The sequence below is a fragment of the Lonchura striata genome, chromosome 4 (genome assembly GCF_050655825.1).
Source record: "Lonchura striata isolate lonStrDom1 chromosome 4, ASM5065582v1, whole genome shotgun sequence".
Classification (NCBI taxonomy): domain Eukaryota; kingdom Metazoa; phylum Chordata; class Aves; order Passeriformes; family Estrildidae; genus Lonchura; species Lonchura striata.
Window position 1 is genome coordinate 32,525,786 of NC_140706.1, and position 16,024 is coordinate 32,541,809.

Consider the following 16,024-nt stretch of genomic DNA (forward strand, 5'->3'; position numbering starts at 1 on the left):
GGTTATTAAGTACTGAGAAATCATTGTCTGGTTGCAGATACAAACTAGGGATTTCACTTACCTAGGGCAGGCTTTTAACAAATTTACTACACGGAAGGTAAATTACTGTAGACATGCACCTGTCCAACAAGTGGTATTTTTGTATTGTTGTTAATTGTAACAAGCAAAGGTGTGCCTACAGCTTCCTTCAGAAGCACTTCTTGCTTCTTAAAATTATGCGCCACAGCTCGACAGTAGCTTCTTCATAACTTTATTTTTCATACACATCGGTGCAGAATGATTGTTAGGTGTATCAGCATCAATAGGTGGTCAGAAGCATCTCTCTGCAGAATATGTATTTCAACTCTTCAGGAAAGGACAAGAAAAGGAATCATTCTGCTAACATTTCAGTAAGCAAAGGCAGGGCCCTAAAGTGTGCTTACACAGGGCTGACTGGGAGCTGGGGGTCAGAAATACAACCACTTGCAGTACAAAGTACACCTCTTGAGAGACAATCTGTCTTTTCACCATGAGCCATTACTGGGAGCTCACTCCTTTATACAGAGAGGCGGCCATTGTCACTAATGTTCTTTAGGCACTTTTCAAGGGACATTTTCCAAAGCACCAACAGACTTTGGTTCTGTCCATGAGGCCTCAAAGATCTCTGTTTTTGTAACATCAGAGGTGCTCTCTTAAAGCCAGGCCATCTCTTCTGGTTAGAGAGCAGCTGGCACTTCACCAGAGTGTGTCCAACAGGCACTTTCCTCTCGTACAGCAGCATAATGCAAGGAAGGCTGGATATGCCCATGGTACAAGCTGGGAACTGGGACTGGGGAGACCCCAACTCTTCAGCCCTCTTTGTGAACTGGGATGCAGCTACAGTGCCCACTCTGGAGCCCCCAGCAGAGGGCAACAAGTGTTTCTGACGCTGTGATACATCTGCAAACATGTTCTTTTCACAGGGTACTTTGCTTCCAGGCAATACCACACACAATGAGAAACAGAATGGTTTATTCAAGGTAATTTTTTTTTTAATTCTGGCTCTTGGCAGCAGGTATGTAGCAGTGTTCAAAGCTACAAAAGCCCAATGCTTTTCCAGACACAAAAACCTCTGAAGTTTACACTAACTAAGCTACTAAAACAACTTGTTTTACTTCCTGTTGAAGACCTACATAGGCAGCAGGCTAAGGTGGTATTTTTTTGTCAATACTACCAATTTCCATTTAGGAAATAATTTCCAGCACAGGAACTAAGATGAAGGCTAGCTTCTGAATTCAGCCAATAATGTATCCAAATTATGTAAAGATTGTTAGAAAACAATCTGCTATACTTCATTCTGGAGGGCATATGGAATAGTTATTTAAGTATGTAGGTAATGACTAAAGATTTTTTTTTAGGCCAATAAGAATCACAGAAAAGTGATGAACATTAATGTTCCCAAATGATTAAGGCAAATGCCTCTAACTGAATTGGGGAATTAAAGCATAAGTATTACTTTTTTTAAAAAAACATACTTGTGTGAATAACCTGTAGAAACTAAAGCTAAAAATAAACTACCTTTTCTTCGGTATCTGTAATTAAAATCTATAGAGCTGATAGTCTAGGCTTAAATATTTTGATTTTCATAGTTAGTTTAGCTGCAGCAAGACTTACAATTTAAATATTTTTTTCTTTTTCCATGCTACTGTAAATCTAGAGAGACTGGAGAACTTAGCTGCCAAAGCCATGTTGAAAACCCAGCCCCGAGGCAGTGCTTGCACATCTTTCAAAGATGCAATTACAGCAGGATTTGGGCTGCCTAGGTTTAAAACCAGTTGAGATACAAAGCAAGATTTAAAATTGATGACTGAGCTCTTTCCACACTGTTACCCTTAAATGGTTGCATTATTAAAATATGGTAATGCAATGGCATTTTACAGTGAATGCTATTTCATGTTGTAACAAATTGTTTTGCTGTGAGAGTGCTGGAGTTGCTGACATGCAGGGAAACACTTTTTGCAAAGAGCCAGCACAGGCATCTGTGTTATTTCTCTCCAATAGGATGTATTTTTGCCCTAGCAGAGGTGTTTTGCAAGAGTATGCAACTCTGCTGAAAGTCAATTCTACTATACATCAGCTCAGATAGGGAAAGACTCTAGAGAAAGCACAGGCTCTGCTTCTTGCATGGAAAATCAGTTCATGACTCAGTGTCATTAGTGCTTCATTCCCAAGAAGTTAAATGACTCTTTGGTTAATAGCTCTTCATTCCAAGTGTCTTTCCTCTTACCCTGCAGATGTATTGGTTCCGCTCGCCTGGAGAGAAGGTTTGGGAGCGCACTATCATGCTGTTCCTGACAAAGGGACGCTGTCTGGAGCTCCAGCTGGCTCTGTCCTTGGGTCGGACTGCTGTGTTCCCTTTAACCAGTTCCTCAGTGTTAGTCTCTTTATCAACCTATGAAAAGGAATTTAATGGATAAGACTTACTATAACCAGATACATGCCCCCACATAGTTTCTGTGCCTTCAGACTTCACAGGCATCCTCATTACCTTGCGGTGAATGGAAAAAGACCAGTGGCAAAAAGCATCGTGCATTTACAGAGAAGCTGTCCTAAGTAAAGAAATGCAAAATTCCCAAGAGGCTTAAGAGTGTGTGGAGAGGCTTTGAAGGTACTCTTTGTAGCCAGTAAAGCCAAAGTTTTTGCAGAAAGACCTTTGCTGCTTGGCAGATGGTTTGATGCAAACACAGTGCAAGTAATGTTTTGTTTTGCCATTTGCAGACATTATGATTATTGCACATTTATATTTACTTTGTTTGGTATTTGCAGAAGAGCAAGGTTCTGCCATGCCAGAGATGGTGCCTGTGCACACTGAAAGGGGGCAGCTGGGAAAGTTACACTGCTCAGGTCCTTCCAGATGTACTGCCATACATCCCCAAGCCTCAGCAGCAGGGCTGCTTTATGCAATCTCCAGAGGTTCACCAGCCTTGTGAACCCAGGGAAAAGACACTGCAGGCTGCTGTCCCTCACCACAGCCTGCTGTCTTCTAGAGTTGTCCCACATGTCCCACATGTCCCTCAAGTGGCCCCATCCTCAGGGGTGGCACAGCCTGTGCTTACTTCCATGCTGCAATCATCCTGGCTGCTGGGCTAGACCAAGCTCTGCAGCAGCTGGAACATTCAATGTAACTGATGTGCAATGGGACTTTCTCTTCCACTTGGATAATTTGATGAGGTCCATGGTTTTAACAGTGCAGGTGATAAATAGTCACCTAAATAGCACAACAGCAACCCCGAGAGCATGTGGCATACAGAGATCTATGCTGTGTCTGGCTCTGCAGTGCAGACTGCTGTCTTTCACTCATTGTCCGGGTCCACTCAGCCCAGGCTTAGCAAAGCACTTGTGTGCGTGTCTAACCTTCACATGTCGTTCTTGCCATCTCCTCTTGCTGAGTTAGGGCTTTGATCTATATTTACTTGCTACCCAGCAGACTGTCAGTCCTTTTAATACCACAGCCTTAGCTCATTTGGCATCTTGCCACATTAATTGGAAGTTAATTACAGTTTCCAGCAAGTCCACTGAGATGTTAAACTTTTGTATTGTCACAAAGTTGAAGGAACGAGATGTCACTCTTTGTCTTTTTACTTCTGCTATTTTATAGAACTTGTGGGTTTAAAACATGCAACAGTGTTTTTATTAAGATGCAGAAAGATTCTAAAAATTTTATTTCTGAGAGTGTGCTACCACATCAGAGTTATGTTTACTAAACATTTGCTAAAAGTGCTTTCAGGAAAGTGGAATATAATTTAAAAAATGACAGTTATCAAGAACATGGAATTAGAATTTGCTGTATGCAGTGTGTGGGTACAACAGTACCCTCAATTGTTCAAAAGTATACACAGTTTTAATACACATTTTGGAATTTTCTGTTAATTAATATTTTGTCCTTTTTTCTACTAAGACAGTTCTTGTATTTATCGACCAAAAAGGGGAAAAAATAAGGAAATCCCTACATTGGCTTAAAGATCTTGACCCTTGTCATGTGTTTTTCCTTATTTAGCAGACGAATCAGAAAAAAGGAAAAGGAAACAATGAAACATATGTGCAGAAATATTTTAAATATGCACAAGCTGAAGCTATTGAACTATTCTTGTATTTTGAATGTACTCCACATGCAAAAAAAAAAGTGAAGATAGAGAGTCTTGGTTAATTATCCTGGACTTAGAAGTCCTACTCAGCATGTCTGTCCAATGTCCTCTTCATAGTTCAGAAGTGACCACACCAATTTTATTACACATACATACTGACAAATGCTACAGCAAACACTACATCCAGTTGTAAATGCATAGGTGCAGCAGACTTCCATATTAATTGCTCAGAAATAGATTTTTGACATAGTAAGATATTTCAGAAATGTGAATTTTAAGATACTCACCAATGTTAGAACTACAGCAGCCTGCTGGCTTTCCTGGGCCTCATCATTGTTCTCTCTGTTCTTGTCTTCATTCATTTCTTGTGCATCCATGAGTAACCCCATGTCATCATTACAGTCGCCTTCTACTTCCAGCTTAATGCCACCTTGCTCTTCGTCCACAATTTCATCAGAGGCCTCTGTGAGCATCTCTAGCCTGCATAAACAGAAGTAGCCCAGGCTTATTATGAAACTAAAAAAGCTCACCAAAGAAAGATACCAGAAAGCCCAGACTTGCACTAATGTGTAAGGCATGCATTTTCCTGACAGTGAAAACAACTATCATCCAAATGCTTCCATTAAGTTCATGTGAAGGCCCATTTCATTTGCTGCCTCCAGCAAAACCCAGCGCTACTACAGTTCATCCTCAAGGTTGTTATGACAGCACTGCACTATATTCAGTAGTTGTAATGTTGATAATGTTGAAGGACTTTCATTATAAGTTCATAACACAAAAAGCCACTCCCCCCTTCCCCCCAGTAAAGCATGACTTTTCTTCTACATTGCAGCTAAGAAATTGTACAATCACAGAACTCAAATAGCAATTTAGCAAGAAATCTGTTCCTTGGCAAAACTCACAGTTTCTTCAAAAACAAGACCATCAATGGAAGTACACCCACACTGACTTTTATCAGACAGCAGCTCTCTTTTCAAATCTAACTGCATGCCTGTTAGAGTTAATGGAACTATACTATTTCATACTTTGCTACACTTCTAGTGGCTGCATTACCCAGGTGTTTGCACAGGAAGATGTACATGGAATGGAGGAGCATTAGTAGTAGGAGTTTGTAGAACAGCCAAGAGACTGTAAACCTAAAATAATGTGAATAAATTGACCATACAAGAGAACAAGACTTTACTCCACTTCCAGTGGTGGTGAGGCATTGGAACGGGTTGTCCAGAGAAGCCATAGATGTCCTGTCCTTGGAAATTTTCAAGGCCAGGTTGGATGGGGTGTTGACCAGCCTGGTCTAGTGGAAGGTGTCTCTGCCCAAAGCAGCAGTATTAGACTGGATGATCTTTAAAGATCCTTTCCAGCCCATGCCAATCTATGAATCTATGATCTCCAAAAGTACAGCACTAAGAGGAAGAGGAAGAATGTCTAAGAGGAAGAATGAACTGGATCATTCAGGCATGAACAGTGAGGGAGGGAAAGTGTCTTTACCAGTCTTCCTCAGAGGCCCTTTGCTCTTGTTCCTTCTCCTCATCTTCAGCCAGCTCTTGTTCTACTGCTTCCAGCTCAGCAGATGTCCTCTCCAGCAGAGCTGACACAGCATCCTGATCACAAGGAAAAAGATGAAACCAGACTTGAATGATACATAACAGGTAGGAAAATGACAAATCTTGCAATATCTGCATTACCCTACTGCTCCCTGATGTCAGCGGACACAATGACTCCCAGTTCACAAGGACAAGGGGTTTGAATTGTCAGTTTATAGCACACTGAACAATTACTTTTATACAGAGTAAATCTCAATGAAAAATAATTGGTTTTAAAATGACAATGTAATCAAATATTCTCCTACCATCCTTCAATGTATTTTCTCATCTTCCCTCTCATACTGGTAATGTTTTTAGGTGAAAAAAGGGTGCTTTTCAAAGTTACATTTTCTATGCAGCTCTCTTAAAAAGGGATTAAAGCAGAGAAGCTTATTTATCCAGAAGAGTTAGTATGTTTTGCATAAACAGCATGCTCAATGCAATGGTTTGGCGTATGCAGATTCAAATAGCTAATAAATAGCATTTTTTAATGTATGGATATGAAAATAAATTACACACTTAAGGAAGCTCTTCAATAACATTTTTTTCTAAAAAGAAACATAGCTGAAGGGTTTTAAATTGGAAGTACAATCTTGTATCCAGTAAAAAGCATCTGCCATATCCCCACTCCCATCTGAGACCCCATATAGCCCCTATTCACACAAAGTCACTCTAGACAAAAGTGCCTGCAAAACGGGGCCTTGGACCTTCAGGGATGGCAGTTCGCACATTCAAATAACTACAATGCAATGGCACAGTTGGAGTCTCTGGCTTTTTTCTTGCTATCACAGTAATAGCCAACTCATCACTCACCAAGTCCAGTGAGTCCAATGACTGTGATTGCTTGCTTAATAGAAACATGTATTCGTCATTTTGTTCCTTGGGCTTTTTGCCAGGACTCTGCTTGCATGGCAACAGGTTGTACCACAGAGTACAGGTCTCATCAGAAAGTGATAAATCTGCCAGGTTGATCTGAGTCCCAGCCTGTACAAAATAAAAAAAGGGAAAAGGGAAAAAAAAATATTTATATTTGTTCTGTTTCCTACAAAACGTTCTACTGTACTTATCATGAAAACAGGCAGCCAAGATTTGACATCAACCTTAATTCCCTTTTTAACTGTACAGTTTTCTATTTCCCTCCAGTTCCAGTTAAAATAGACAAATAGAAGTACATGGAAATGTCCTTCATATTGTCCATTCTGCCATCTGTTATTTCACTCTGTAGAAATGTCTCCCCACATGCACACCCCACACCATACCACAGTATTGCACACACCTGCTCTAGAGCATTCAGTAATGAAAACCTGTGCAGCACCAGCTCGTGAGACAGCAAGTCTCACATGATTTTTCAGCTGTCCCATGCATATGACAAATAATGGATGAGATGACCTTGCTTGCTCTAGCCAGGGAAGGAGAAGATGAAAAGCCAGTAAAAGAGATTAAGAAACCCTCTCATTTGGACAAGCACTGGCATCCACTGAGTTGGTACTCTGGGAAAACTTCTGAAGTACTCATGTTTGGCCTGTGCCTTGGAGATGAAAATCCTCTGTTCTTTGGCAAAGCATATTATCTCCACAGCTACTGGACTGCACACATAGCTCTTGCCAAGACTCTGGTCCTGTTGTCCAGGGCATTCTGCTGGGGATGGTACTCCCAAGTCTTTAATTTGATCTTTGAAATAACCTTTGTCTTCATCTTTGTTGGGGTTTTTTGTTATTGTTGAGTCCTTTCTTCACCATTCTATCCTGCCTGAGGTTGCATTTTTGTTCTGCTGCCCTTCCCTTTCCTCGGGGGGAAAACTCTTACATACTGAAAAAGGCCAACACATTCTCCAGGAATTCCCTAGGAATTAAGTTAACTTCTACACTCTGAAAGCAAGGCTGTTTCACAGTAGTCAGAGCTGATGAACCCCAGCAGATTCCAGCATCTCTTCAGTGTGTAGCAACTGAAAAAAATCTCACTGTGCTACTAAACACCCTCATGGTGAAAAACTAGAGTTGAGTTGTACCAGACCATGCAAAAGCAATTTAAAAGTAAATGAAGCATCACTGATTCAGTGATGACTACGATTAACAACACATTTAAAGTGACAGCTTCCAATGGGCTGATCTATAAATGTCATGCTTTTTTATTTCAACAGATCATAAAGACCAAAAAGGTGTCCATCATATAATCTAAAATAATGTCCAAAGTATGATTTAGTGTGTTCTTTGTGACAAGTGGTAATAATGAGGGTTTGCTCCCGTTTTGTTTTTTTTTTTTTTTTTTTACTGTGACTCTTCTTCAGTTTTTAATTTAAAATCTAGCATTAAAATAATGTTGCATTGAAGTTCAAAGGGGGTTTATATATAAAATGGCAAAGATGGAATATCAATCTGTAATTAAAGGGTTAAAGCAGTGTTAGAATTATCAAAACACCTTCCATCCAGGATTAGATTCTGTATCAGGAGTTTCAGAGAAAGGCACTATTCTAGGTACTATAGCAACAACTAAGTTATCCTCCAGACTTTGTCTCCAAGTGCTGTGGAATTTTAGCAGCCTTGACCATCAAAATAAGAGGGGACACTATAAACAAATGCATGCCAAAAAAGCCCCAGAAATAAAATAGCATACCAAGCATTCCTCCTGACGACTTCTACTGACAGCACAAACATCTACTCTCAGTGTCTTCTCTAGCAGTGCTGCTTGAGAAATGGCTACCCTGAATATCTCGTTGAACAAAATGGTTTCCATGGAAGGATGAACTTTAGTGCGGAACAGACAGCTGATATCAGTGGAGGATGGAAGGACTGCTACTCTGATATACCTGCCAGAAACAAAACAAAATCTTTACTATGTTTAAACTGGCACTTGCTGGTGATACTTGAGAGAAGTTCACCCCATCAACTTAAGGACTGCATAGCAACAAAATGGAACAGTAACTTATCAGTGGAATGGAAAAGAGGTGAAAAAGATGAGTAAGGAACTCCTCTTGTCCCTAGCAGAAACATTTCCCAAGAAGGAATTTTTGTACCTGGTAAGGCAGTAGTAGCAAGAGAGGTAGCAGTTTCTGACTCTATTCAAGTTTAGTACAGTAAACAATGAAGATCATGTCACAGGTGAGAGGAAACATATCCTTAATGTTAATTTTAAAACATTAGAAGAACTGGAATGGATGTAAAAATTAAATTCTTTGACTAATGCAAGCAGCACTGAAAAGCAGTGATGCCTTTTAATCTTTTAAGGAAACAAATGAAACAAAATTTCCAAAGAAAGCAGGAAACTAAGGAAAGCAAGGAAGCAAATACCTAGGGCCATAGCTGCTTAAGATCAATTCGTAACATATTAAGTGAAACTTGGAAGAATGCATCTTGCAAGCCTAAACTGAAGCACAGAGAGTAACTTGAAATTGTTACAAGACTGCATTCATTTCATATGACCAGTAGGAATGGATATGATATGGATAAAAGTTGTACTAGCTAACTTGCAGGTCTCACTTTAGTAGCAGCTTGACACAGTAAAGACATTTTTAATGCTATTTACCTATTGCACAGTTTCTCATACACACAAATGAGCCTAGTAATAGTTTGGCATCTTTTCTGTGCCTATCAATTAGTCTGTTTCTGGTACTGGCTTTAAAGATGAATGACATTCACTGGAGAATAGAATGCAATGAAGCTGGCTAAAACAAGAAGAAAGAGTGGGTGAATGTAAATAATTATGAAAAATAATTTTTCTCTCAAAATTTATAGTACTACAACTATATTTTCTATCTTCATGTATAGTTTTGTTAATTTTATTAAAAACTGAATTTCACATTAGTGAAAAAAAACCCAACAAATTAGGTCTGTGAGAAACACAATTTTTTAACTTGAATTTGGGCACAGACTTTATTTCCCAGTTATGCCAAACTTCTTAGAATAAAGAGAAAAATCTAGGTTGTTTGGTTCACACATATAGCTTGGATAGCAGGTATCCAGCATTTTGACAAGCCAGTCCTGAGGTGAAGCAGTACCATATTGTAACTCCAGTAATGCTGCTGCTGTATTCATATAACTGTAGGTGAGCAACTGGCAGTCTACTGAAAACAGCCATTTTAACAGACTAAGCAATTAAAAACATTTATAAAAAATGTAGGAATAAAAGATAAAGTGTATCAAAAGTATGTTTAAAAGGTGGTTCATTGGAACTTTCTTTTAACAAATGTTTGCCAATTCATTGGCCTCAGGCCAAATGAAGGGTAAACAAAGAAAGAAATTGTGAAAGAAATTGTTCTCTCACTTTGTTGTACAGGAGTGGACACTTTCATTTTAATAAATTAACTTAAAGAGTTAATAACTGAATCAGATTTTACTGTGACAAACCTATGAATTCTCAACTGATGAAGAAGTGACCCTGACACAGTAACTCTTCAACTGTGCTCTAACTAGGCTAAAAGTGAGCAGTTTTTACAGTATCAGTAACACCTCATGTCAAATCTATTCTTCCATGTGTAAAGGTTCAGTAAAGTACCAATTTTTTCAACTGATGTTCTATGAAATGCAGCTATAATATAGCAACTTTTTCCAGACCCAATTTTTATTATTGTATGTATATGTACAGATTATTCATATATGCACACAAGTGTAAGTGACAGAAAAAATGCTATTTGCAAGGTCCTCCCTTTACCCTGCCCCTTCTTCCTCCTTGTTTTGAATATTTAATAAACTTTATAAGCTTTAATTTCATCAAATCTCTTTTAGCAGCAGCAGGTCAGGACTTCTTGACTATTAATTATAACTTCACACTTTAATCCCTGAAAAGATGCCTGCTCTGATCTGGCTGTATGTAACTGACCATCTTTTTGCTGTTCTACATTATCTACTTTTCCTCTCACCTACGTCAATTTATTCTTCTATAGTTTTTCTGTTTTCTTGTGCTAAATGTTAGTGAACTTGGAAGGTCAGCAGAGAAAGACTAGTTCAGAGAAGGAAGGATAGTAGTACAACAACCATTTCTTATTTACAAAAAACAAACAAAGCCAGTAAGCACTTGGGCCTCTATCCTTAATGCATCCTTTCCATATCCAGTGGCTTCCTATTTATCTGCCAATCAAATTTAAGGCAATGGGATACAAAGGGAAAAGAACCAGCAAGAAAACCAAAATTTTCAAGGAATGATTATATCCTACTCCAATCTTATTAAGCTTTTCAACAGGTTAAGGCAGTCTTACAAGTCTGTCACAAAAATCTTGCTCAAGTGTCCCCAAGGCAACCTGTACTTATTTATACAGATGAGAATTTTGGATTAGAAACTCAGTGGTAACATATTCAGGCTTTTCTATTCATTTTCTACATATGATTGAAACTGTAATTTACTTTTAGATTTTGCATGTTGGTCCAATTTGACCCAAGAACTAATTCTTAACAGACCCCCAAGCTCTAGTTAGGGATGGTGTATCTCAATGTGACTGTGCTTGTCCACTTGCAATTTATTAAATTACCCCTCTCCTTTAAAAGCTCACTTAAAAGACAAATAAAATACTGCTTGAAATACCATTTTACATCAAAAAGATACTTAAATGTAAAAAGACAACATTCTGAGCTGAAAGGATGCCAAAGTATCAAAAGAATAGTTTTAGTAACTATGGCATAGCTGTTTTGCACTCACAAAGCTGGAATGTTTTGAATCAGTAGACAAAACACCATTTTAAAATCCTTTTTATTCCAGTTTAGTGGAATGTGCAAATTTCCCGGTAACATCTTATTCTTGCAACATTGCTGGAATATGCAAATACTAAATACTACATATTACATAAATACTACAATGCTAAATCCTACACCAGTTTGAAAAGTTTTGTACATATTTCAGTGCTCTTAAGCCATAAATCAACCAATTCCTTTAGAGAATTTTTAGAATTTATTATTATACTCTTATCAACACTACTTCTTCAGTGATTGTTTGACTTACACCTTAGAGCCAAGGGGGACAGGAAACGCTGGAAGGTTTCTAAGCCGTACTATGACTATCACAAAACTTGAATTGCTGTGGTCATATCTGTCAAAGAAAGGACAACACAAGGGAAGTTTACTATTCACATTAATAGATCAACAGAAATATTCCCTTTGCTGATCACTCACCTGAGTCCTATTTGTACCTGAGCAGCCTCTAGAGTTGTTGCATCATCTTCACTGTATATGGTGTCCTCAGTTTCATTTGGTCTAGGAAAACCAGGCAAATACTCAAATTTTGGAAAATTACAGTTAGCTTTCAGCAATTATTAAGATATGCATACACAGAACATATATCCATTCTCCTAAACATGCTAATTTAATTACAGCATGCACTCCAAATAAGAATTTCAGCGCCTACACATCAGCGGTGCTTGTTTTGAGGACACTTGCTGCTGGAATAGTTTGACAACTGCAGCAATCATTTGGAAAGGCTTGAGGCTGATTACTGAAGATTACAGGCAATACCATATAAACTAGTATGAAGAATCCTATAGAATTTGTGTGGTCAAAAAATAACAGCAAATATGTTTCTTATTTCCTAATCACTGCAGTGAACAATAAGCCTCAACTTGGATTATTTTAATACCAACATCACAACAGAGTTTTCTCATGTCTTTTCTATAACCTCTTTTTAAAAATAAAAACATTCCAAAAAGTTGCTATGCAATCTTAAAAATCCTTAACGAAACAATAATTAAAAATAGTAACTCTGAGTATTGACAATAGAGTCACATGGCAGAACCTGCATAATTTAAATCAAGCTTTTGGGAATGCTTCTAGCAAGGAAAAAACTCCAAGATTATAAAAAAATATATTAATGCTATTCAACCAAGTTATACAAGCACAAAAAATAACCCAAATCAAACTTCACTGTTTGCCAAATAAGCTTTCCTTTCCATCTGAAAATACAAATTATTTCTAAAAAAAGTCAGGGCTGATTAACAACTTCTGCAGGTACTATGTAACTGATCATAAATATATTTAAATTTTTGGTGGAAGGACTTGCATGATTACTCAAACCTACTGTTTCACAGAAGCTTCATATACACCACTATCTCCAGCTACAGACTCATCAGACACAGCAGCAGATACACAAGCTGTTTTCTCCTCAAGCAGATGACCAGCTGTTCTTCTTGGTAAATCACCACCTACAAAAAGGAAAAAGAATGAAAACTAGTCCATGAGATTAATAGTCAGTAAGAGAGATGAGCAGAGCTTAGAAAGTTGTCACGCTGAAAGCGGTGACCCTTAGCTGAGTATCACAGAGTAGTTTTGTTCCATATCATTAAACATTCTGAGGCTGTACTGCTGTTCCTACATATCCTGGTTACAGATATAACCAGGCTGATGAACCTGAAAATGTACTATTATTTCTTCCCAGAGACACAGACTCCTATGATCACCCTTATGCATTGAGCTAGTTATTATCCTTCATTATCAGCCCTCATTTTCCTGATCTTTAAACCAGTATTTGCCATCTTCACATTCAGCACTGTGGTAACACTGCAGCTACATGCCAAGTGCTTGCCTACTGTTTATTAAATATTCAAAAGCCAGACAGATATCCTCTCCCCAGTGATATAACTGCTAGAAATAAAATCCTCTCTGGTTTACTATCATCAAAAACATTCTATGCTACAGGCTTTCAGTGACTACTTAGCTTTAATCTTCAACTTGCATTCATATGCAAGTGTCATGCCATGAAGCCACATTCTGCAGCACAGCAAGCTGAGGGCCTATGCAGTCCTTTTATCTGCCAAGGGGTGAGGATATTGGTATGCACTATCATCCCCCTCTGAATCATGACTTTACATCCTGTTAAGATGTTAAAATTTAAGGCTCTAGATTAGATGATTGATTGCTGCATTTGTGCTTTTATTTATGGCAGTAGGAATGCTTTTTCCTTGATGATGAAGTGCTCTTTCCCTTCCCCCTCACCGTGTGAAGGGTGAAGGTGATGACATGATTTATTGATTACCCATAGGAATTACCACGGCAGCCTGAATTGACTTTGACAATGACAGAGACTGACTGTGAAGAACTACAAGATATTCCAACTTTGTTTCTGACAGCAGGGACATGTGCAGAAGAGCAAATATCTCTATGATTCACCTGTACAGGAAAGTCAGAGACAGCCAGAGAAGCAGGTGAACACTGAATCTAGAGAGCCAGTGCAGATTACATGACAACAGGAGCTGTACTACCTTTGAGTCTTTGTCTATGCCCAAGTTAAGATTCAGCAGTATTCAGATCTGTAGTCCTGTAAAAACCTAAGTGTGTGGGCTGCACTTTTCAATGCAGGTTTAGTGCCTCTGGCTGAGTTTGTTCAAGCCTTCCCATTCAGCATCACAGCAGTTTCAAGGATGAAACTGGAGTAGAAACAGTGAGCAAACCCCAGATCTGTGTCTCACAGTTAATTACTGAAGTCTCACCATGAGGCCCATTTTACTGTGGAAACCAGAGGTATTGAAGTGTAATTAGTTAATACCTGGCTATTCAAAATTCAAATACTTGTTTTGGCAGCCCTAATACAAGTTTAAAGACAAATTGTATTATGCATATGGTGCTACATGAGGAAGTATCAGTATGAAGAATCACAGAATGAATTTACATTTTAAAACCATAACTACTTATATAGACTTAAAAGGCAAGCTGACAATATCCAGAGTAAGAGGTCCTCAAAAATTGAAAAAATGTTAGAGAATCACACAATGCCTTTGAAAATAATGATCTATACAAATAATAATAAAAAAATACTGATTTCACATAGCCCAAAGTGTTCTCAAATTCCAAGCCATTTTGAATTCAGTTGTCTAACTATGTGAGCTGCAGACAGATTGCAAAGACAGACTGAAAATTGTTGTTAATTTGGAAAGGATATGCTGCTGAAATACAGGCAGGAAAATTAATTATTGTTTCAATATTTTATAATATGGCTCTAAATAAAGTAACTGCTGTGCTACACTATCCTGAAAAGACGAAGGACAAAAAGATCCCCTCCCCACAAATTCCCTTTCCATGCTTTTTCAACTTTGCATTTTACAGGTTCAGACCATTAGGACATCAGTCAATTTCTTGTTTTCTTTCTACACAGTGAAACAGAGTGGGGCCTCCCAGCTTGTACTAAGCACACTATACCTTTCTCTTCTGGTGCCACATTGCTCTGGCCAACACTGAAATTACCACAGTACTGTAGTAAGTTAATCTAATTAGACAACAGATGTTACAACAGTTCCTTGAGAGAATTAAAAAAATAAAAGCAAATTTCTCATTAAAATATATAACTGTATGAATATGACATGGTACTTTTATTAAAAATTGGAAAACTCTAAGCATAGGTGTTCAAACACGGTAACAAATGTGGACAATACTCAAGAGCTAGACCATGTTTATTCTCTAAAACACCAAACTCCTTAGTTAGCTGCTTGCCTACCAGCTCAGAAATACAGTTGGAAATGCCAGGTACTGACCAGGTTTCAAATAGGGCTGCCAGTGCTCAGCACTACTGGAAATCTGTCTCACTCAGTTCTTCCTTGAGAAAACAGAGTGTAACATAAATATGAATGGTTTGGAACATACTTGAAGACAATGACACAGAATGACATAGAAAAGGATAAATGTGCAGAGAGCACAACACATTGTCAGCCCTAACAAAAGGCAGCAAAGTGAGCACTCCAAGACTGAGCACAAGCCATCTTGACAGCTGGGATTTTTGAAATTCTGACTCTGCCAAAGGGTTTGACAATATAAGATGATTAAGTATGTTGCATGGATTTTCCATGAGAAGTAGAATTCATCACACCTAATTTAGCCACCTCCGAGTTAAAGTAAACTAGAAACTAAGGATACCTTGATAACTCACAGTCATTCATCCTTTCTTCCTTAAAGGGAAGTATGCTTTAGGACAAGATGCCTTATTCTTTTGGAAGTTACCCACTGACTGCAAGAGGAGCCTAGACTCACTTAGGAGCTCTGTTCTAACTTGGATAAAAAGCTAAAGGCTGTGAAATCCATGTTAAAAATAGGGAAATTCCCACTGTAACTTACATGGTATGTAGTCACCTGTCTTTCTCAATTCAAAATGAGCTGCACATCTTTCAGTGACAGCAGGCTTAAACAATTAGATACACATAACACATAATTTACAGTCCAGAAGCCTCTTTTACTGAGGATGTCAGTTTGTAACTTACTCTTCAATGAGAAACAAAGTATCTGATTTCAAGTTATCAAAAAACCTGCAGAGGGTATTTGCTCTATATCCATACATCCTGATAAAACCTAGGAACACCATACATCCTCCATGCTTTCAAAATCCAGCTTCAGGTTTTTATGTTATTGTTTTCATGACAGATTGCAATACATGAAC

General features: G+C 38.3%; 1 protein-coding gene across 3 annotated transcripts in view; it reads right to left on the reverse strand.

Moving 5' to 3' along the window:
* Window positions 1-16,024, reverse strand: part of WWC2 (WW and C2 domain containing 2) — a 95,980-nt gene that overhangs the window by 11,810 nt on the left and 68,146 nt on the right. For all 3 annotated transcript variants that reach the window (XM_021545461.4, XM_085578753.1, XM_085578752.1), the window contains 8 exons: window positions 12,683-12,806; window positions 11,785-11,865; window positions 11,615-11,701; window positions 8,300-8,492; window positions 6,500-6,670; window positions 5,592-5,704; window positions 4,391-4,583; window positions 2,246-2,410 (listed from right to left, as the gene is read on the reverse strand). In XM_021545461.4, the coding sequence (XP_021401136.3) occupies window positions 2,246-2,410; window positions 4,391-4,583; window positions 5,592-5,704; window positions 6,500-6,670; window positions 8,300-8,492; window positions 11,615-11,701; window positions 11,785-11,865; window positions 12,683-12,806 (1,127 nt within the window). The remainder of the gene's footprint in view (window positions 1-2,245; window positions 2,411-4,390; window positions 4,584-5,591; window positions 5,705-6,499; window positions 6,671-8,299; window positions 8,493-11,614; window positions 11,702-11,784; window positions 11,866-12,682; window positions 12,807-16,024) is intronic.